At 51.3% G+C, this 22,749-nt stretch overlaps 2 protein-coding genes across 3 annotated transcripts in view; both read right to left on the bottom strand.

Annotated features, from left to right (window-relative positions):
- Positions 1–350: 350 nt before the first annotated feature.
- Positions 351–5,329, bottom strand: LOC120238825 (carbonic anhydrase 15-like). Its single transcript, XM_039242853.1, has 9 exons — positions 5,110–5,329; positions 3,398–3,493; positions 3,108–3,143; positions 2,288–2,458; positions 1,602–1,762; positions 1,427–1,519; positions 991–1,057; positions 720–886; positions 351–618 (listed from the first exon to the last, which is right to left on the bottom strand). Exons 1-9 carry the CDS (start codon positions 5,327–5,329, stop codon positions 394–396), a joined length of 1,236 nt encoding a protein of 411 aa, XP_039098784.1. The 3' UTR covers positions 351–393.
- Positions 4,791–22,749, bottom strand: part of DGCR2 (DiGeorge syndrome critical region gene 2) — a 98,599-nt gene continuing 80,640 nt past the window's right edge. For both annotated transcript variants that reach the window (XM_039242849.1, XM_039242850.1), the window contains exons 7-10: positions 16,713–16,916; positions 10,494–10,646; positions 9,300–9,536; positions 4,791–7,761 (exon numbers count right to left, since the gene is read on the bottom strand). In XM_039242849.1, the coding sequence (XP_039098780.1) occupies positions 7,505–7,761; positions 9,300–9,536; positions 10,494–10,646; positions 16,713–16,916 (851 nt within the window). In that variant the 3' untranslated portion in view covers positions 4,791–7,504. The remainder of the gene's footprint in view (positions 7,762–9,299; positions 9,537–10,493; positions 10,647–16,712; positions 16,917–22,749) is intronic.

Here is a 22,749-nt window from a genome sequence, read left to right as displayed (position 1 = left end):
TTTGGAAACTTCAGTTGAAGTCATCATTTAACAGCGCACCGTCCTGGGGTCACTCAGCCAGCTTTTTTTTTTTTTTTTTTTTTTTAAATAAAATGTGTAGTATTAGACTTTAAGATGTGGCGTTTCCAAGACCTGCTAGTATTTCTCCTTGGAAATGGGGAATCAGACGGATCAGGGGAGGTCTGTGTTCTGGAGAGAGTCTGGGACTGGATGTGATGGGGTGGCGGAGGGTCCCTCAGGGGTCCCCTGTTGTATGGCAGGCACACTGAGGCCTCTGCAGGCACACTGAGGCCTCCGTGGGAGAGGTAGTGCGTTCCCACCCCACCCCCGCAAGATATGTGAGGCCAAGGTCACTCTGTATCGTTTATTGCGGGAAGGGGTCGAATTTGACTCCTAGGGCCTCTGCCAGAGCCACAGGCTGAGCCCCAGGCCCAGCAGAGCCGCGTGCACACGGGCTAGGGTCGCGGCGGGCACCGAGGCTGCCGCGCGGATGGAGGCGCCAGGAGAGGCCGAGACCCTGCGCCCCCCGAGAGGCTGTTGCGGGCGGAAGTTCTCAGTGAGCGGGGCAGGGCTTGAGCCGGGGAGCCCAGCCTGGAGCACGGTCTGGAACTGGGCCGCCTGAGCGTTCAGAGCAGAGACAGGTCAAGACGTGGGCGGGCCGGGGCTGCAGGAGGGAGGGTGGAGGGCAGCACCGCCCAGGGAAAGGGTGGGGGCCCCACCTGTGCGCGCCCGATGGGTACCGCGTCCTCGAAGACTGTCCACACAACCGCGGGCTCGCAGCCGGGCGTGGTCAGCGATCCCGAGTAGCGGTAGTAGCGCGAGAGGCCGGAGGCGCCCGGCAGCAGCGAGGCCAGCGGGAAGGTGGATGCCAGGTTCGCCGAGACCCCTGAGCCGGGGAGGGGAGCTGGGATTGCAATCGGCCTCCTTGTGCCCGGCCGCCTCTGGCCCCCAGCAACCCCCAGCCCCGGGTGCGACCTCGTGGCTCCTCACCGCGCTCAGACACGTTCTTCAGGCTGGACACCAGGGCGGAGAAGTTGGCGTTGTCAGCGTCCTGCTCCTGAGGAGGGGGCTCCAAGTGAGAAAAGTTCTGAGTGGGTGGGTCTCCAAAGGGAAAATCTGAGAGGGGACAGTCTAGGGGAGACTGTAAGTGGGATGAGGGTAGGCTCCCACTGGGGGGCAGCTGGGAGGTCTGCTGGGGTGAGGGTCACCCCCCACTGACCCTGCAGATCCGGGACCTCTCTTCCACCCCATCCTCCCACAGAACCCTTTAAATCCTACTAACCCTATAGACTCCCCCAGCAGCCCCACCAAGACTCTACAGGCCCAGTCTGCCCCCTTTGCAGACCCTTTTTCTGGGAAGCACGAGGAGTCACAGAACAACTCTGTCTCTCCCTCACTGCAAGGGATCACACAGCCTCTCCCTCACCGCCAACAGCACCGCCAGCACGGCGAACCCATCGGGGTGGCCTCGAGCTTCCCCCATGCTCTGGTACCTCGTGTTCATGTGGACCACGTGCATCTGGAGAGGCACAGACCATGAGAGGTACGAGCTGCTCCTTCCACAGGGCACACCCACCACCCTACCCCATACCCAAGCCCACCTCCATGACGCGGCGCCGCCCATCCAGGCTGTGCTCTGAACCTGCTCGACCAGGGGCCCCCCAGTGGAAGTGCAGCTGCAGTGCACGGTAGGCAGGGAGTGGCAGCCCGGCACCCCGAATCTCCAGGTGGCTCTGTGGGCCAGCGTCTATGTGGAGCAGCACTGGGGGTGAAGGAGCACATGACATTTTTACCCTCCATACGCTTGCCCTTATGTGTGCTATTAGGGCACAGAGTGCCTGCACGGGGTCCCTTCGGGCCAGTCTGCTCCCTGGCTGGGCTTCCACGGAATAGGGACCTCATCTGATCTTCTGGTGGTCAGCAGATGGCAGTGGAAAAAACCTACCATGCAATGGAGGGGGAGAGGGTGGCCCTGCTGTGGTGGGAGTTTTGACCCACCACAGCTGTGTGTGGTATTGGGGGGCTGTGACAACTTCCGAGGCATCTTGGTGCTGTGGGGGGCTCTGACTTCTGGGAGTGTCTTGACTTCTGGTCCTCAGGGTCAATGGCTGACTGCTATTGATCGGGGGATCCTGACACCTGCAAGGTGGTGGTTCATACACATGTTGGGGGTGTTTTTACCAATGAGTATGGATGTTCATGTGCTCTTTGTGGAGATTTTGATCCTTGTGGGTATGTTGGGTTTCAGCTTGTGTCGGTGGGGGGGTCCTGGCTGCAGGGTACTGACCTGTATGGCCATCATTCTCCAGGGTCCACGGGCCTGGAGGTGCTGAGTTGTAGCCTTGTAAGATGAAGGGTCCCAGGGTGGGGTCCCGCTGGACAAGGTGAAGGTCGATGTTGATGGGGGACTGGGCTGGGCCCCCACAGGCAGGGGCCATCTCCTTCCAGTGGGTGGGGCCTGAGGGATAAAGGTCAGGGATCTGTCGGGGGGTACTAGGAGGGTAATGTGGGGATACATAGAGGAAGGCAGTGCCTCCCTCCCTCCCTCCTGCACACATCCAGAGAATGGCCCAACCTCAGGAAGCTCCTTCCTGCTGCCCCACACACCTGGACAGGTCACAACTGCCACACATACCCCGACCTAGCCTGGCCACAGTGTTTGCAACACTCTCACATAGGTAGGCACTACCTGGTTTGGGCCGTACTCTGACAGTCACCTGCAGCTAGAGTGCCCCACAGGGGATGGGGGTGGAAGGGTCTTCTGGCACCACAGTCACACACCCACACTGGGACCTGTATCGCTTGCTCAGACATAGGCTGACCACGCTGACGGGCTTACAGGCCCCACTGATACAAAAAGCTTGGCACATATGCCAGGACTGGAGATCACACCAGCAACAGACCCAGACACACAGGCAGGGGGGCAGTCACAGCCATGCTGCCTGGTGCCCAGACAGCCACTGTGGCCCAGGACTCCAGACAGAAACCTGCAGAGACCACGGAAGCTCGGCATGCACAGTGCTTTTGGTTCATGCAGCACCAGACTGTCTAGTGGCCACAGGACAAAGACTGATCCCACATAGCCCCACACGACACTCTGTCCTCACCACATTTTGGGTCCTGGGAGTCGTAGCACCAGGTGCCTGTGGACAGTGGACAGGAGACTGAGATGAAGGACAGCCATTTGGGTCCTCTCTGAGCTCCATCCCAGCCAGGGTCCAAGAATGGGGCATAGGACTTAGGCCAGAGGAAGCTAGGACAGACCCTCCTCTCCTGCCCAAGACCCCAATATCTCCTCCCCTAAAGAAACCCCCCAGTGGTAGGGCTTTAAAGGGAGAAGGGGGAGCTGCAAGGGAGAGTAGATTCGAGAATGGATGGGCAGGGTCCAGGTGCTCACCCTCCGAGTTCCCGCGCACCACCAGTGGCACAGTGAGGAAGGCGAGTGCAAAGCCAGGAGACTGCATGGTGCAGCAACCACCTTGATTCCAGAGGACTGGAAAGTGCCAGAGAACAGCGGGGCAGGCTAGGCGGCTGTTTATGAGCGGGGTGGGCTAGGGGCGTGGCTAAGTCTTGTGGGCTCTCTGGCAGGCCACTGCAGAGAGGGTCGGAGGGGGCGGCGTCCAGGCAGGGCCACCAGCAACAACAGGTCTGAGATCACCAGGCACATGCTCTGATCCCAGGGCTGCGGCTGTGTTCCAGCAACAATCACTGGCATTTACTGGAGCAAGACGCTTTAAATGGACTCCACCAATTAATTGGGGCAGGGGGTGCTAGTATGCCCACTTAGACAGGAGGAAACAGAGGCTGGGGACCAGGAGTGACATGCCAAGGCTGCCAAATAAGGATGGAAATGAAAGGGGAGGGCACTTTGAATCCCAGTGCCTTGACTCTCAAGGCTGGGGTGGAGAGTGTATTTCCTTTCTGTTGTGGGCCTGGCCCCCCCAACCCCCAAGACCACAGCCTCTCTTGTATAGGTATCCCCCCTGCACACCTAGGACAAGGCTCTCCTCTGGGGGATCACTCTACCAACAGGTCTCTGGGAAGCTGAGCTCTCCCACTCAGCCTGGCACCTGTCTGGTGGGGACTTCAGGCTTCCCCAGCAGCTCCTGAAGCTCTGACTCCAGGCTGTGGCCTGAGCCTCAGCTCCCTCAATTCACTCTCCGAGAAAGTGGAGCTGATTTTGCTGCCTCTTGGTGTAGCTGGGAGAGAAAGGGACCCTGGAAAGCTCTTTACCCAGTATGTGTGTGCCTGTGGATGTGAGCATGGCTGCGGTTTGAAAGGAGATGGGGTGGCCTGGGGGGATATCTTTTTCCAATCCCCAGAGGGCCAGGCTCTCCCCACTTTGGGGAAGGGGCACTGTCAGCAGTGCTGATGGCACCCAGGACTCTACCATTGCCCTAGCAGCTATGTTCAGGAATGAGGGACCCTGTCCTCGAAGCTCCTATCCACACCAAGCAACTCCCTGTTCCTTTTCTAACCCTGGCCCCTTGTCTGTCTGGCCCCCAGGATCCCCCTGCCCAGCCTGGAGCCAGGATGCTGGTTTAGGAAGGTGAGCACAAGGGCCCACCTGAGGTTGAGTCCCCTGGACACCCCTTTGTTCTTCCATCACAAACTGGGAAATTACCGAAAGGACCATGGTCAGAGGGGCATCCTGGAACCCCGCACCCCGGACTGGCCCGCCCAGATGCCCCAATTCCCCCATCCACCCATCTCTGCCACTGTGCCGCAGCCTCAGCCTGGCTGGAGTCTCCCATCCCAACCCGGGTCACACCAAGGACTGATCACACCTCTTCCAGAACACAAATTTATTTGGCATTTGGATGAAATGGTTCTCACAGCATCTTAAGAAAAGGATTAGTGCCAACCCAACCAAAAATAAACCCAAACTAAAAACCCTTAGTGAAAGGAGAACATAAAAAACAGGCATCAAGACAATGTACAGTATCAACTCCCTCCTCCATCAGGTAAGTCGGGTCCTGGGGGAAGAGGCCCCTCCCAAGAGCCTGGCCTGTACCTCTGGGGGCCCAGTCTCTCACAGGAACACAAGAGTCTCAGCTCGGGTTGGCCTCGGGATTCTTCATCGGACCCTGGAGCACAGTCAGAACTTACAAAGGGTGGCAACTGAACAGGAGGCCGAGGGCAGCCGGGTAGACCCCAGCTCCCTCACCTTGTTCCCCTCACAACTGCCCTCCGGCAGAGCTCGGCTCCGGGGCACCTGCTCCTGCACATGCAGCGTGTAGGCCTCTGTGCAGCCCAAGGACACCAGTGGGCTGAGCACCACCCTGGTGCTGGGACAGAACCCTGGCCAGTCCATAAGCGGGCCCACCATGCTTCAGGCCACCTCCTCAATGACTCCTGCATGCCTGATTGGCCTCAGTGGTCCTTCGGTCCCCAAAGGGAGTTCCCCAGTCCCAAACATCTTGTGCCAACTGCTCTGTCCTCAACACGTGGTTCTGAGGCCTGGGCCAGAGACAGGGGCGCTGTGAAGGACTCTTGGCTGTTGACATCAGGCCCCATGTGCTCCACTGAGGTGGTCACTCCACGCAGACACACTCAGGACACTCATCTGGCACAAGAAAGACCCATGGCTGCTGCTCTAGACCTCGGCTGCCTCGGCTGCCCTGAGCCCAGCACGCTGGAGGCACAACAAGCGTCTTGCTTTGTCTTCAGCAGCCAAAGTGGGGCACAGGTGCCCAGGGTGCGTTCTTGAAGTATCAGCCCTATGGCAAGGGGAGTTCAGGCCTGTTTGGCATGCAGCCCGCCTGCCTGAGTCCTGCCTCCAGCACTCTGGATCCTGTGAGCCTGGACAGGCAGTTCGAAATTCACACCTGTGGCCAGCTTGGGGGATGACAGTTCTGTGGGGCAACTCAAAATTCTCATTCCATACTGGAAGAACACAATGGGTTTCCAACGGGAGAGTGTAAGAACATGCCTAGGACTGGACTGTGCCACCGAGGTCTGTCACTACAAAGCACCACAGACACACCCACTTCTAGTCAATGCCCTCGTCACTGCGTGCTGGTCTGGAAAGGCTACAAGGGGGACCAGGAGCAGGGCTCCATGCTCTCAGCCAAGGAGAAGAGGTGCAGACCTGGCCACGCCTCGGCGCTGCCCAAGATGCCATGGCTGGCCTGGGAAAGTGGGGCTCCATGGCCGAATCCTGGTGTACCGCCACCACCTGCAGAACTTGGACACGTATGTACACACACACACAGACACACGCGTACACAAAGAAAGAAAAGATCCAGACATTCAACGTAGAAAAGATATGGATGTGCTAAAAATCGCACAGAACCCGCTTAATCTCCAAACCTCAGAAATGCTAAAAGCCCCGTGTCAGGAGACAAGACCACTGCCCAGGAGCGGGTGACAGTGTCCCTTGGTCAAAAGGCCCCTGGGCAGGGAACCCAGCACCCCGAGCTGCTGAGGGCAGGAAGGTGGCATGCGGTCACTGGGCACTCGGCTCAGTGGTGGTGGTGCAAGTGGACTTTTGGGAGATGGACACAGCCCAGGGCATTAATTTCAGCCACCCCTCCTCCCAAAGAAACAACCCTTTATGGCACAAACAAGATGGGGTGGGGGCCAGGCCAGACCCAAGAGCAAATTCAATAGGAGTGGGGGCTCCAGAGGGTAGCAGACAGGAGCTGGCTCAGCCCCCAACCCCCAAAGGAGGATCCAGGGCCAGGACACGCATGCGTGGCTAGGGGCCTTGGCCCAGCTCCAGGGCTGCCTCCTGGGGGAGCCATGCACAGCAATGCTGGGGAGAAAAATGACAGGGTTGGGGTGCCAGGGCCTCCTGGCACAGAACTGGGCTTCACCGAGACCCAGCTGGAAAGAGTGGAGAGTTCAACCTCCTTCTACGACCCCCTCTCAGGGCCTCGGACGCCAGAGGCCCAGGCCAGCCCCCAGCCCAGGGTAGGGTCACCCCTGATGTTCATGGCTGGACCGGGGGGCAGCCACTATAGTAACCTCCAAGGGCATCTACCCTGAGGCAGACCAACTGGCCAGACAATACTGACAGTCACAAACACAGCGGTGCCCGGAAGCGCCCCTCCTGAGCAGCGCCTAGCGAGGCACACGTGGCAGCCCCGGGGCTCAGGGGCCGGCTGGCAGGCTCCTCTGGATGGCACGCTGCAGCGAGCAGGCCCACCAAAGCCAGGTGTGGTCTGGCCCTTGCCCATGCCTGCAGTGCCTTCTTTGTTCCCTACTTCTGAAACATGTGGTCTGAACAAACTTCGTCATTCTCCTGCCACTTGGAAAGAAAAAGACAGGGACCCAAAGCTAAGCATGTTTATGGAGCCCCCAAGGAGACTCGGTGCAGGTGTTTGCTCCCTCGGGAGGCCGGTGTGGTCTCTACTCGCACATGCACGCCGTTAGCGGGTGTGCAGCAGTGCAGCTGGGTCCAGGCTCACTTGGGGGCCCCTCAAGTCTCCCACGGGGATCAGTGTTTTCTCATCAGCAAAAAGGTGCTCTCCGCCCATTGGGGCCGTGGGCTGGGCCATCTCTACACCACCGTATTGAGGGAACTGCGGCTGTGGCGGCCGCCCCCGGGCAGCGCCTCTGTGGCTGGGGTGCTCCCACTCTGCGTAGGGTCAGGGGGCACAAGCAGGGCACTGCTGCTGTCAGCTGAGTCTTCCAGGTCTGCCAGAGAGGTCCCTGCGGCGGGCACTGGGTGCTCTAGGCGCCGGGGTGATGCACCTTCACCGCCACCATCCCCAGGGGTCGGCGGCCTGGCCTCTGCTGGCTCAAAGGCATCGTCGTCTGCAGGGAGACAGAAGGGAATCAGCAGGATGGGAGACCTGGCATGGGGAAGAGGGTGGGCTGGAGAGAAACAGGGGACACTTCTCCTGCTGAATGTTCCCATGGTACTGGGAGGAGGGGGAAGCTGTGCTTACCTCCCTACCTTTGCCACCTGGGCTGGGGCAAGGTACAGGGGTACAGCTGTGAGCAAGCCATGGCATGTGATATGGGGGGGAAGGTTTTGACAGAATCTGCAGAACAAATGGGGGGAGAGGGAAAGAAAGTCCTCTCAGACTTGGAGGTTGAAGCAGGGCTCATGTGACACGAGGGAGTTACTGGGCTGGATGTGGGCAGGCGGAACAGGGGACACAGCCCCCAGACCAGGCGCTGTGGCTGGAATATGGGGACGAGAATGTAGGAGACAGGACCAGAGCAGGCAGCTCCACAAACCTCACCGGGGTCTGCAGAAATCTCTGGTTTGAGGGGGCCTCTGTGGCAGCCCGCTCTTTCAGCATGCCTGCTCCTTATTACTCAGGCTTTCTCTGACAGCTTGGGGGCATGGGGCGCCTGTCCCCCCAGCCTGAGCAGTCCTGGTACCCTGGCCCAGGAGCAACTGCTTCCTCACAGCCTGCTCCATGCAGGCGTCTGAGCCCCGCTACCCCCCGAGCCGCATCCCTGGCAGGGAGCCTGTTCTACCCTGATTCCCTGGACAGCAGACTGAGACCATCTGCGTGTGCGGGGTCAAACCAGGTCTTGCCTGCAGACCACGGAGGGGCAGTACCAGCGAACAGATAGGCCCAAGAGCACAGCGGCGCTGGCCCCACAACGCCCATTCTGCTGTGCCGTGTGGGCGCGCAAGGAGCCGGCCACCCTGGAGTGGGTCCCTGCCTGTCGTACCGCAGGGGGTTGTGTGCATGTCAGAGGGTGTTAACGTGCAGGCAAGTGGGATGGGACACCTGAGCTGCACACCGGGGACAAGCTAGGCAATGGGCGAGGCACCTGGCGTTCCCTCTGTACGACACAGCCCTGTGAGGCATGATCTCCCACAGTACCAGATGGACAACAGACTCAAGCAGTAAGGCCAACATCCTAGAACCAGTGCTTTCTTCCCATTTCACAGAGCTGCTTCGACAGGAGGGAAGGTCACAAAGGTGTCTCTACAGATTACCACATATGCACATGTGTCTCTGTGGCCCAGCAGTTGGCTCTGGGCAGGCACCTGGCAGCTCTGGGCCAGCCCTGTCCCCACAACCGCCAGCACCTGGCTCCCCATCTCTGCATATTGCCCAGCTGAGTGTGCCCCAAAGGCTGCCTGCTAACAGGTGATCCTGGGAGGAAGGCAAGGGGCAGCATGGCCACTGCCCGTGGTCATGTGCAACACTGGGAAGAGCCCACCCACCGACAGGTGGTGGTTCCACCTTAAAGGGAAAGCCAAAGAGAAGCAGAAGGCCAGGAAGAAGTGGAGGTCCTGTGTACTGGGGAGGAGGACAAGTGGGCCTCTGGCTGCAAACAGTGGGAGCCTGGTGATGTGCTGGTTCCCTGTCCCTGGGGGGAAGCACCTGCAGGGTCGTAGAACACACTGTCGGGGTTAATGGAGGCCTCATAGGGTGGCGGCGGATCATCAGGCTGGTCGATGTCTGGGTACTTGTATGCGGTGTAGGGAGGAGGAGGGTCATGGAAGTGGAACGTGCCGCCTTCTCCGTCGTCAGAAAGGTGTAGTGGCGTGAGGCCGGTGCCGAACCCATCTGGGCCATAATCGAAGCCGGGGATCCTCCGGCCAAGGTTGAAGTGGTGCACTGGGCAACAGGAGGGAGAGACAAGCAACAGAGCCGAGTAACCCAAAGACAGGCCCAGGGCATCGTACATCCCGACTGTCACACTCATGTGCCCAGCTGCCCACACGAGAGCCCTGAAGCTCTGATGGGGACCCTCTCCTTCAGTGAGTCCCTGCCCGTCACCCATGTGCGGCCCATCATGACATCCTGCCACTTCTGCTGCCCAGTCCTCACCATACCTCTCCAGCTCGAGTGTGTTTGTAGGTGACCTGGTGAGAGCTGAGGGTCTGGGGAATGGCTGTGCTGTAAGGCCCCCAACAGCAGCTGGCACGGTGCCTTTGCATTCCTGCCACCTTGATTTGGGGCTCTCCCCCAAGGGTGTGCACCCATCCCACTGCTCCCCACACAGACGAAGGGACTGGGCGCTGGGGAGCACAGCTTGCTCACTGACACAAGGGGCGATCCCAGCAGCTCTACTAAGGACACAGGCCACAGTAGAGAACTCTCTCGCTGCAGAGAACTCAGGCTAAGGAGGGCGAGTCACACTCTAAGCTGCCTAACAGTTATAGACGTCTGCTGCTCCGCCCTCTTTGCCCCCAGCAGGTGACCCACTCATGGCCCAGGCTGTCGGAAAAGGTAGTATCACCCATCTAAAATACAGGGGCAACTGCCTGTCCTGTTTCAAGGTTTGGCGGGACAGGGAGCCTGGGGCAGCTGGCACTGAGGTGCGCCCCTCCCTCCACACATCCATGGCCTGCTTTTGGGTCCCAAGGACAGCTCCTCCAGTTTCCCGGGTATGCGCTCAGCCCAGGAGCAGGTAAGTGGCTGGGACAGGGACACCCCAGGGCACCCCTATCATCAACACCCTCTCCTTCCCTTGCCCCCTTCCTAGTTCCAGTGCCCTCCCACCCTAAAGGGGACATAGCCTGGAGTGGGGCCCCCACTGTGGCTGTCATAGGCAGGGCCAAGCTCACTCACAGTTTGCTCCAATCAGGGACTCAATGCGCTCCCGGCGCCTCTGGCGAAGCCGGTGGACCATGAAAAGCAGCAGCGACAGGATGAGGAAGGAGGAGATGCAGCTAACGATGAGACGCATCCCACTGGCCATGGAGTCGAACAGGCTGTTGCCATCTGTTACAGGAAGAGGAAAGAAATTGGCTCTTCTCAGAAGAGGAGAGCCTGACCCCCAGTGCTTGGTGCTATGGGAAGGCCACGGGGCCCTTCACCACCAGGCAGCTATGTGGAAAAGGCAGCTTGCTTCCTGATTCCCTGTACTTGACGATCTTAGGAGAGATGGGAGAAATGAAACAGCTGAAAATTAAGACTACTGTGGTAACATCAAAGGAGAGAGGCAAATCGTGGGCCAGGAAAGATGTTTCACCTTCCAGCCTAGCACTCCTGAGTGCCAGGTGATGCGCCCCTTCTGCCTAAAAGCTGGAGGGTGCTGTGTTATGGGCCCCTGTGCCCCCGACCACACAGTACAAAAGCAGGCAAATATGATGGAGCCGCTGGTCTCTAGACCAGGGATGTTCACCCAGGAGACTCTGCAACTTCCAGGGAACACTTGGCAATGCCGACACTCTCTTGGTCATCATCAACCACTCAAGAGTGGAGACACTACTGGCATCTAGTAGGTAGAGGCCATAGATGCTGCTCAACATCCTGCTGTACACAGAAAGCCCCAAATGCTGACGATGCTGACATGGAGACACCCTGCCTTGCCCTGGTGCACACCGGTGCTAGTTAGGTGCTTGCTGTGGGGCTGCTGTGGGTAGGGCACAGACGATGATCATGGGACGAAGTGTGAGGGGAGAAAACCTGCATTGGCTGAGTGCGTACAGTACGACAGACATGTCCAGGGGCTCTCACCTAGATGAGATGAGCCACTTTTACCAAGTCACAGCAGAGCAGAATGAGGAAGTGGTCCCAGGAATGCATGTCTCCACAAACCCAGAGGGAAGGCCAGGGTGGCTTCAGTGTGGGAGGTAAGGGGGGTGGGGGAGGAGGAGACTGAGAGAGTGACACATATCCACAGGAAGCAGGACTCTGTGTGGGTGGAAGGGCCAAGGACTGTCATAGCAATCCATACCAATGCAGATGGTCAGAGTTCACACTTGCCCTCCTCCCACTGGGGTCAGAAAGCTTCCCTCAAAGTTGCATTTATTGCTGACAACACTTGGGAAGTAAATAAGTGGAAAGGATACATCCTCTCACCAATTAGCTGCTTTTTTTGGTGCCTCTGATCCTCTTCCAGACTCAAGGGAACATTCTGTCTCTGGCTGTGGGAGGAAGTCTGTCAGCCCAGGGGGCTACTGACAAGTCTATTAATTGGTGGCCAGCTCAGAGATCCCAAGGAAACACCTAAAGGAGGAACCCCTTTGCAATGACTCTTAATCACTTCTAAAACCCAAGGACACAGTCAAGGCCCCTGACCATACTTCCATGATGATTACCAAGAAGGAGGCAACATCTCCTGAAGAAAGCCACCTGTAGTCAGACACAAAGAAGACAGCATTGTCCTAGGGTCAGAAGCCAGCTCTTAGATCCCTGGGGACTCGCCACAGCTGGTCCCTCCATGGGGCTCTTTTTTAAAAAAAATTTTTTTAAATGTTTTTTTAATTTATTTCTGAGAGAGAGACAGCATGAGCAGGGGAGGGTCAGAGATAGAGGGAGACACAGAATCGGAAGCAGGCTCCAGGCTCTTAGCTGGCTGTCAGCACAGAGCCCGATGCGGGGCTCAAACCCACAAACTGTGAGATCATGACCTGAGCCAAAGTCAGACGCTTAACCAACTGAGCCACCCAGGTGCCCCTTGGGGGCTCTTGACAGTATCAGATGGGGCAGTGTTTTGTCTTCCAGGCTACTGGTCCTTAGTTTGCCCTTGGGCCCCAGAGGACATGTCTAGCCGGGACAGATGCTGTTGGAATTGAAGGTGCCCTGAAGCCCACCTGGCCTGGCCCTTGGTCTGATGCCTGAGCCATCCCACGTCCTTTTCACGTAGCTGCCCAGTCTGTGCATGAAGAACGCCAGTGATAAGGAACTTAACCATTTCACTGAGCTTGCTTACATGGTTAATGGTTTCAAATCTCTGTCAGAGATAGCTGGTGAAGCAGAAGCTCAGCAGGAATCAGAGGCCAATGCCCTGGACTCTAACGTGGGCTCTGCTCCTGGCAGATGCACTGCTGGCACCTCCTCTCACTTCTTGGAGCCTTGTGACCCCAGGCTTCCCCAGGGCACCAGTGAGGAGGGGAATGGAGAGCACTGTGAGAGGGACAGTTGCTCTGTGCCTCAGCCACTACTCAAGGTTGGCAGTTGTTATTTCAGTCTTCCATGACGTGTGGTGGCTCAAGTGCATTCAATGTTTCCCTAGTGTTGGACATCTTTTCAGCTGTTCGACTGCCATCATGACACTTTGGTGAAGTGTCATTTTAAATCTTTTCCCCACTTAAAAAAAAAGTTTATTTATTCTGAGAAAGAGAACACGTGTGCATGTGAGAGGGGTTGGGGCAGATAGAGAGGCAGAGACGGAATCCCAAGCAGGCTCTGCACTGTCAATGTAGAGCCCAATGTGGAGCTTGAACCCACAAACTGTGGGACAGACCATGACCTAAGCCGAAATCAAGAGTCAGATGCTCAACTGACTGAGCTACCCAGGCGCCCCTCCCCACTTTTTAATGGGGGTGGTTTCTTATTATTGAGTTTGTAGAGTCTTTATATATTCTGAATACAAGACTCTGTCTGACTTGTGTTTCACAAATATTTTTCTCTGCTGGTGGCTCATCTTTTCATTTCCTTAAGCAACTTTCAAAAAGCAAAAGTTTTCAATTCTGATGAAGTCTAATTTATCAATTTTTCTTTTGTGGATCATGCTTTTGATGTCAGCTATAAATGTTGCCTATCCCAAGGTCACAAAGATTTTCCCATGTTTTCTATTTTAACAGACTTTATTTTTTTAGAGATATATTTTCTTCTAGAAGTTTTTCAATTTTGAGTTAATTAAAAAATTAAAAGAAAATGTTTAAGTTTACTTATTTATTTTGAGAGAGAGAAAGCAGGGGAGGGGCAGAGAGAGAGGGAGAGGATCCCAGGAAGGCTCTGTACTGTCAGTGCAGAGCCTGATATGGGACTTGATCTCATGAAATGTGAGATCATGACCTGAGCCAAAATCAAGAGTCAGACGTTTAACCAACTGAGCCACCCAGGTGCCCCTTGAGTTAATTTGTATACAAATTTAAGGTGTGTGCATGTGTATATATTTGCATATAGGTGTCCAATTTTCCAGTACCATTTGTTGAAAGACTATCCTTTCTCCATTTAATTGCCTTTGTACCTTTGTCAAATACCAGTTGACCAAGTAAGTGTGGGGGCTATTTCTAGACTCTATTCTAGAGTCCACTGATCTATATAGTTCTTTTTTAAAAAAAATTTTTAATGTTTATTTTTATTTTTGAGAGAGAGAGACAGAGCATGAATGGGGGAGGGGCAGAGAAAGAGGGAGACACAGAATCTGAAGCAGGCTCCAGACTCCGAGCTTCTGAGCTGTCAGCACAGAGCTTGATGTGGGGCTCAAACCCACGAACCATGAGATCATGACTTGAGCCGAAGTTGGACGCTTAACCAACTGAGCCACTCAGGCACCCCTATATATCTCTTGATAATACTGTACTGTTTTGTTTACTAGGACTGTACACTAAGTTTTAAATCAAGTACCATGAATCCTCCAACTTTTTAACACTGTTTTATCTACTCTAATTCCTTTGCCTTTCTACATAAATTTTTTTTTTAAATTTTTTTAATGTTTTATTCATTTCTAGGAGAAAGAGAGACAGCGTGAGCAGGGGAGGGTCAGAGAGAGAGAGGGAGTTACAGACTGAAACAGGCTCCAGGCTCCGAGCTGGCAGTCAGCACAGAGCCCGACGCGGGGCTCGAACCCACAAACCGCGAGATCATGATCTAAGCGAAAGTCGGATGCTCAACCGACTAAGCCACCCAGGCGCCCCTCTACATAAATTTTAGAATCATTTTATCGATGTCTGCCAAGTCTGCTGGAATTTTGGTTGGGACTGCATTGTATCCAAAGATAATTTGGGGGAATTAACTGCCTAATGATCCATGAACATGGTATACCTCTCCTTTTATTTACACCTTTGATTTCTTTCATCAGTATTTTATGGTTTGTAGCATTCAGATTGTGCAGATATTTGTATAATCCTTAAGGATTCCATGGTTTTTGGTACTGTAAGTCGTACTTTTCTTAGAAAATTCAATTTCCAACTGTTCATAAGTAGTATACATAAAAACAACAGAGTTTTATATATTGATCATGTATCTGGAGACCTTGCTAAACACATTTACTAGTTTCAGTATCTTTCCTGTAGATCTCTGGGATTTTCTATGTGGACAATCATGTAATCTACTAAAAAAAAGATTATTTCATTTTTCCCTTCTGGTCTGGATACCATTTCATTTTCAGTATAGCCAATGACCTCCTGTACAACCCTGAACAGAGTGGTGAGAGCAGATATCCTTGCCTTGTTTAAGGGGATGCTTTCCCAATGTCCCCAGTTTGAGTGGCAGTGTCTCTGTCCTTTTTGGAATACAGGTACTTGCCAAGAGAAAACACTCCAACGTGGGAAGCAGTTAGGACCCTGTAAAAGTGAGGCTGAAGCAAGAGGCAGGGAGAGGCCCTAGATAAGCTGCTCTGACAGCACAGGAGAATAGCTTGCAGCAGCTATAGTCTCATCCAGAGGCCCTGAGGGCCCTGCTCTACTGAGAAGTCCTCAGGGCTGGGCAGGCTCTCATGGCCTTATAAAAGTCTGGTCGTTCTTACAAAGTCTGGATGGAGAGGTAAGGCAACACTGGTAGACTCCTAAGAATTGGAATGAGAAGTCCAGGTGATGTGGCTTGTGAAAGCCAGAGTTGGATTCATATGGAAAGTAAATGAACTGGAGGCTTAGAGTGATGGGGCCAAGACACAGGACACCTGGTAAGCACTGAATAGGTACTTGTCAGAATCCCATAGGAATGCATCCTATACAAGCAGATAGCAACTACCCTGAGGCCCAAGTGTACTCTCACTGAACTCCATGTTCCCTGGTAGGCTCCTCTGTACTCTCCATACTTGACTGCACATTTGGGACATGTGCCAGAGTGTCTGATTCGGTCAAATCTCAGACACTGTCTGACACTACTGTGCACTCTCCCCAGAAGCCCTCCTGGCATGCAGAGACACGGAGAGCTCTCGTTGTGGCCCTCATGTGCTAGCTCCAGCTGTCCCACCAGCACTGGGCAAACCAGTATGTCCTCCACAGGGGCCCTGGAGGATGGAGATGGCCAACACACCCTGCCCAGGTTGTTCTTCTACAAGGTCCACAAGCTCAGGAACTTCCACAAGTTTCTGCCCATGTCTCTCTCAAACTGCAGCAGCCAAGATAAAAAACAAATTCATGTTTTTGATTTACATTTCTCTTAATATCATGAATTCACAGAGATGCCAACCCAGTGTGGAGAACAATCCAGCATGCTGTATGGGGTGTGATGCCCACTAATGGCCCTACAGAGTAGGTTGCTATCTGCTGCTCTCTAGTGTGTGTGTGTGTGTGTGTGTGTGTGTGTGTGTGCGCGCGCGCACACGAGTGTGGAAAAGGAAGGAAGAGGGTTATCTAGAGACCACATGCCTACATAGTGTCTTAACCACAGAGCACCACCTGGTAGAAAGGAGTTTTCTCTTAAAACTGAGGATAATATTTAATCTTTTCCTTAAAGATTTTAACAGTAAAAATCGATGACTATAAGCAGTAAAAAGTATCATTATCCTCCACATCACCATACTCAGGGAAGAGCTCAAATGGGGACATTAGTCTTGAGAGGAGAAAGACAGGTCAGGTCTGAAGCCATCATTTACAACTGATTGCGAACAGACGCCCACACTCAAGTTCAAGTTCACTGGTGTACGATACCTGTTACCTGAGAGCTGACACTTGAGCCAACTTGAGAGGTGGCAGTTAGAGGCGGCTGGGTCATGTGACACATACATGCCCACGAGAGTAGCTGGCCAGGTCTGTGAACAAATGCTGCCACTGTTGTTATGCCATGTGCCATGAGCTCTCATGGGTCCCTACTACTGACAAAGCAGAAAGACACATAGGCTCCAGCTTAGAACAGGGAGGCGGACTCGTGACCCACCACCAGTCTCACCTGGGTCCAGGCACATGAACTTGCAGCACTCCTTGGGGTCCTTGCGGTACTGCTGGCAGCCCTGGGGCCTCTCACAGAGCGCAGCCACACACATCTCAGGCTCCCCACCATGGCAGGTGCAACTCAGGCATGGGTCGTCTCCTTTGGGGGTGAAATAGAACCCTTCATCCACCACGTTGTCCTTGATGTCAACACACGTCTGACCTGCAACAAGCACACACATGCCTCTATGTATGCATTATCAGCACAAGGAGCCCTGACTCTCCCCACCTGGGGGACAGATGACAACAGGGGAGTTGGCAAGATCAACCTGGGAGCCTTCTGGTGCTGGAGTGTGTGAGTTGGCCCCATGGCTGTAGGGAGTAGCTATCTGAGAAAGGTCACTACAGCTCACTGTTAGGACAAAGCATACTTGGTCAGGGCACACCTGGCCATGAGCCCAGACAGCAAGGGGAGAGAAGAGTGCTAGATTCAGGGGAAAAGCCCATGGAGAAGTATCTGCTTTTAAGTGTTTGCCTAAGCAAACTTAGAGGTTTGCTTAGAGGTTTACTTAGAGGTTTCCTCGATTTTAAGATGCAGTTGCCGTGCCTATTAACCATTCTAGGGCACATCTGAGAATCTGTCACAAAGGAGCCTCCCAAGAAGCTGCTGGTTCTGCTTGTGAAGACAGTCCACTAGTCCCAACACATACACATTAAACTCTGTGCAGAGCTGACCTGGGGCTAGAGGAAGAAATAGCCTTGGCCAGGGACAAGAGAGAGCTGAACAGTTAGACCCCTAAGCCAGCAAGCAGACACAAGAGATGCCTGGGGGAAGAGATGAGTGATGAGGCAGGGGCAGCTCTCCCAAAACACACATGGTTGCTGAAAGGTAAAGGGAAATGAGAAGAAGTTTGTTTCAGTGCCTAAATAGAGACATTTAGAAAAACTCATCAGAAATTTCACAACCAGGAGTCTGTTGCACACCAAAGACTGGGGTTAATTCTACATAACTCATATGGTCAGAAATTTGCAGGGCAAGAAACTCACATAGAATTGTTCTCTGCTAGAAGAGAGAAAAAGAATGAAGAAAAATGAGCATCCCTCTGAGAAATGCAGGACACCATCAAGTGCACCATCATAGACAAAATGAAAGTACCAGGAAGAGAGAGAAGAGGGTCGAAGGAGAAAAAACATCTAAAGAAATAAGGGCTGAAAACTTGCCAGACTCACTGAAAAACAAAACCTGTATATGTAGGAAGCATAACAAACTCCAAGTTGGATAAGTGCACAAAACCTAAACGCATCAGACACATCATAGTAAAAGTGCTAAAGCTGAAGAAAAGGTGAAAACCTTAAAAACAGCAAACCAGAAATGACTTGTTACCGATAAGGGAAGCCTCAGAAGACTGACAGCTGACTTCTCAGCAGAAAGAACAGAGGCAAGAAGGCAGTGGGATCACATACTGAATGTGCTCAAAGAAAAAACTGTCAACTAAGAATCCTATATCCAGGGGTGCCTGGGTGGCTTAGTCGGTTAAGCGTCCGACTTTCGCTTAGGTCATGATCTCGCGGTTCGTGGGTTCGGGCCCCGCGTCAGGCTCTGTGCTGACTGCCAGCTCAGAGCCTGGAGCCTGTTTCGGAGTCTGTGACTCCCTCTCTCTCTGACCCTCCCCTGCTCGCTCTCTCTCTCTCTCTCCTAGAAAAAAAAAAATTAAAAAAAAAAAAAAAAAAAAAGAATCCTATATCCAGCAAACTCAGCTTTCCAAACTTGAAGTCAAAATAAAGACTTCCCCTGGAGAGATAAGACCCGAGAGAATATGTTGCTTTCACACTCACTTTACACGAAATACCAAAGGAAGCCATTTTTATTAACCACCCTAAAGGAAGTTCTTCAGGCCCAAAGCAAGAGACTCTCAGAGAGGAATCTGAATCCATACAAAAAAACAAAAAGCACCAGAAAAGATAATTATGTCATTATGGAAGACAATATCAGTGAGTATTTTTTCCCTCTTAACTGATTGAAGAGGCAACTATATAAAATACTGTGTTTATAATGTCATATTGGGCTTCTAACATATAGAAATGTAATGTATGTGTTTGCCAATAAAGCCCAAAGGAGGTGTGTGGAGGCAAAGCTGTTCCAGGCTAAGTAAAGGACTGGAGGTGATAATTAATAACCATGTATTGTTGGTTTGTAACACTAACAGACCTAATGTATATGATAACATTACCACAGAAAAAGGGAAAGGAAATAGGGTTATACAGAGGTAACATTCCACATATCACTGAAACGAACCCAGTATCAATCTGAATAAAATATATATAGCAAAATCTATGTGTATATGTATGTGGAATTAGTGGTAATAGTTGCACTTACCAGTGAATAAACAAAAGTGCTGAATGGTATACTTTAAATGGGTGAATTATAAGGTACCTTAAAATCTTGGATTGAGAGTAACTTGTTCTGCGAGTGTTCTGCAAGACTAGCAGACTTTTTAAAAAAAATTTTTTTCCTAGTTTTTATTTATTTTTGAGAGAGACAGTGTGAGCGGGGGAGAGACGGAGAGAGGGAGACACAGAATGCGAAGCAGGCTCCAGGCTCCAAGCTGTCAGCACAGAGCCCGACGCGGGGCTCAAACCCACAAACTGTGAGATCATGACCTGAGCTGAAGTCAGACACTTAAGCGACTGAGCCATCCAGGTGCCCCAAGACTAGCAAACATTTCTAATAAATTATAACTTGACAAATAAGCAATGACTTGCAATATGATACCGCATGTCACATGAGCACAACTGAGTCAATGGTTCTTCTCTCTCTCAATGCAGGACTGTCTCCCATGCTCAGATGTTCAGTCTTAGGCCACAGTGTTTGCAGTAATCAGTGGTTTTTCAGAACGTTGGAAGGTACCCACAACTGGCATTAATGTATTTTTTGTCACTTCAAAGCACTTATGGACAGTCCTTTGCTTTTCCATACAAGAGTAAGCCTAGGAATGCTTTGCTTCATTCTAGATCAGGCTGCCTGCAGTACAGACCCTCTCCTTTGCTGCCTTATTGCCAGTTACATTAAATGCAGTATATGACGAGTTTATTAATACAGTACTGTAGTCAATATCTGAATGAACATATACAATGCCCCCAGTGAAGAAAAAGATTCCATTGAGCCAATAGATAGAGTGATTCCATTACTGATAATGAAAGTTGTGTTACACAATAATCCTCCTCTCCCTCATCTCCCTCACTGAACCAGCCATGAAGGTTTTCAAAGTTTAAGTGCAGGTTAATTTATTTTTCTTTATATTTTGTGTTTTCTTTATTATTACAGTACTGTAATCATTTTTATATGAATACTTTTGGGTTGTAGAACAAATCACCTGAGTTTCCATTATTTCTTATGGGGAAATACACTTTGACATGCAGTGCTTTGGATTACAAGCATGTTTCTGGAACAAATTATGTTTGCAAACCAAGGTTTTACTGTGTGTGAATTTTATCTCAATACAGGTGTTAAACAAAGATGATGGCTGAGATCTTCCCATAATTAATCAGACACATAAATCCCGAGAGATCCTAAAAGGACAAATAAAAATAAATAAATAACTAGACACAATGTGATGAAATCTCAGGGTATCAACAAAGAGAAGCTCTCAAAAGCAATAAGAGATGAAGATTACCTACTGTTCTGTGTTCCTTTAGGTAGGTCAGTCAGGTGTGGCCACAAAAGGGGCGACAGGGGAATCACAGGAAAACAAAGGGTATTATACTCAGGTCCTAGACCGACAGAGTCCTTGCGTGACAAGAGGGATCACACAGGAAGAGCACCAAGAGTGCCACTCAACCAAATGGGTGGGAAGCAGAGAAGGAGCAAGGACCCACAGCAAGAGCTTTATTGGGGGTCAGGGTAGAGAACACAAGCAAAAGCATGAGGGAATTTCACTGAACCACTTGAAATGTCACTAGGTCACAGTCAGGGGAGGACAAGAATGAGAACTTACAGCAGAGGCCAACCTTATCACACTGGGGTACCTGGCCACCTGGGTGGGGTGCTCATAGCAAGTAATAAGTTTTAAAATTTATAATGCACCTACAAACCAAGGAAAGGCATATGACAGTTCAGAGCAAGGAACAAGCAGAAACAATAAAATAACATCTTCAAAGTCTTGAGAAAAAGTAACTGTTAACTGACAAATCTATACCCAGCTAAACTAACATTTAGGATTGGAGGCAAAACTTACACTTTCATACAGAGAGTAATAGAGTGTAACACTAACAACACAACCTCACCTCAAAGAGCTGCTGAAGAATGCATGTGAAAGATAAAAACACGAATCCAGAAAGAAGTGGGATGCAAGAGGAAATAATAAATAAGAAACTGATAAACATATGAGGAAATATATATAAATGCTAACCTCTTAAAACAAGTTATTCATTTAAGAAGTGTTAAAACAGGGGAGCCTAGGTGGCTCAGTCAGTTAAGTATCCAACTTTTTTCTTTTTTTAAAGTTTATTTATTCATTTTGAGAGCGAAATGGGGAGAGTTTGCACATGTGAGTAGGGGAGGGGTAGAGAGAGAGGAGGAGAGAGAATCCCACACAGGCTCCATGGTGTGAGCACAGAGCCTGGTGGGGGGCTCCACCTCTGAACCATGAGATCATGACCTGAGGCGAGATCAAGAGTCAGATGCTAAACCAACTGAGCCACCCAGGTGCCACAAGTATCCGACTCTTCAGATCAGGTCATGATCTCGTGGTTCATGAGATCAAGCCTCATTTCTGGCTCTATGGTGACAGTGCTCAGCCTGCTTGGGATTCTCTCTCTCTTAAAAATAAACATAAAAAAAGAAATGTAAAACAAAGTAAAACTAAAGTAATAGACAACAAGTATGGGTAACTCAGAAGCTGGGGAACAACTGGAGCTAAAACAATATAGGGTCTTTGTATTAATCAGAAGGAAGTTAGAGGCACTGACTATTTTTAGATTTAAAAAATAAATCAATTATGCCCTTTAAAAATCTAAGAGTAACCACTAACAGGAAAGGCAGATATAACATAATTTCTGAACCAGTATAAGAAGAGACCAGAGAAAAGTTGATTAATCTCATATAAGTCAGGAAAAGATTAAAAAAACAAAAACAAAAACAAACAGAAGCAAAAGTCTGAGTAAACAGCACAGAACAAGGTGCTAAAATCAACTTGAAAGATTAATTAAAAGAGTACAAAAAGACATATTAAAAGGAAGCTAGCACAAAATTATGTAATAATAATAAAAACAGTTCATATATATTGAGAGCTTTTTCTATGCCAAGGACTGTTCTTTGCACTGCACATATGTTAGCTAATCTCTCCCAACAACACAGTGAGGTGGGTGCTCTACTACCCCCTGCTGTTCCCGATGTGGAACCCAAGGACAGAGCTCAAGAAACTACACAAAGCCAAACCTGGATTTAAAGTCTGGCTATCTGACTAGTAAGCCTCTTAACACCATTTTGTAGCTACCTTAGAAAAGAAGTAAGACGTTAAGCAAAGCGAACAAAAACTACTATGGATAAAAAGGAATTATTAACATCATGATAAAAAGGTTCAATTTGGGGCGCCTGGGTGGCTTAGTCGGTTAAGCGTCTGACTTTCGCTTAGGTCATGATCTCGCGGTTTGTGGGTTCGAGCCCCGCCTTGGGCTCTGTGCTGACTGCCAGCTCAGAGCCTGGAGCCTGTTTCAGTCTGTGACTCCCTCTCTGACCCTCCCCTGCTCACACTGTCTCTCTCTCTCTCCTAGAAATAAATAAAACATTAAAAAAAAAATTAAAAAAAAAAAAGGTTCAATTCATCAAGAAGATCTAATAATTATACGTACTTATGACCCCAGTAACATGATCTCAAGACATATAAAACTAAAACTAGAGAATCATCAAGGAAGAACGGATAAATCAACATCCACAGTGAAAGATTCAAAATAATTCTCTTTTAACAATTGATGTATTGTGCAGCCCAAACAGCCCTGAACAATACCAACAGTAGGCCCGAGCTAATAAATGTATAAAAAATCCTATGGCAAAGAGT

The sequence above is a fragment of the Hyaena hyaena genome, unplaced genomic scaffold, assembly GCF_003009895.1.
Source record: "Hyaena hyaena isolate Hyena2069 unplaced genomic scaffold, ASM300989v1 scaffold_219, whole genome shotgun sequence".
NCBI lineage: Eukaryota > Metazoa > Chordata > Mammalia > Carnivora > Hyaenidae > Hyaena > Hyaena hyaena.
The sequence above is the reverse complement of the archived record's forward strand: the minus strand, read 5'-3'. Positions and strand labels throughout refer to the sequence as shown.

Coding starts and splice junctions, on each gene's coding strand:
- LOC120238825 (XM_039242853.1), bottom strand. CDS start 5,329: ATGGTGGGCCCGCTTATGGACTGGCCAGGGTTCTGTCCCAGCACCAGG. Junction 3,144..3,397: donor GGTGCGCGGGAACTCGGAGG/GTGAGCACCTGG, acceptor CACTGTCCACAG/GCACCTGGTGCTACGACTCC. Junction 1,763..2,287: donor GGAGAATGATGGCCATACAG/GTCAGTACCCTG, acceptor CTTCACCCCCAG/TGCTGCTCCACATAGACGCT.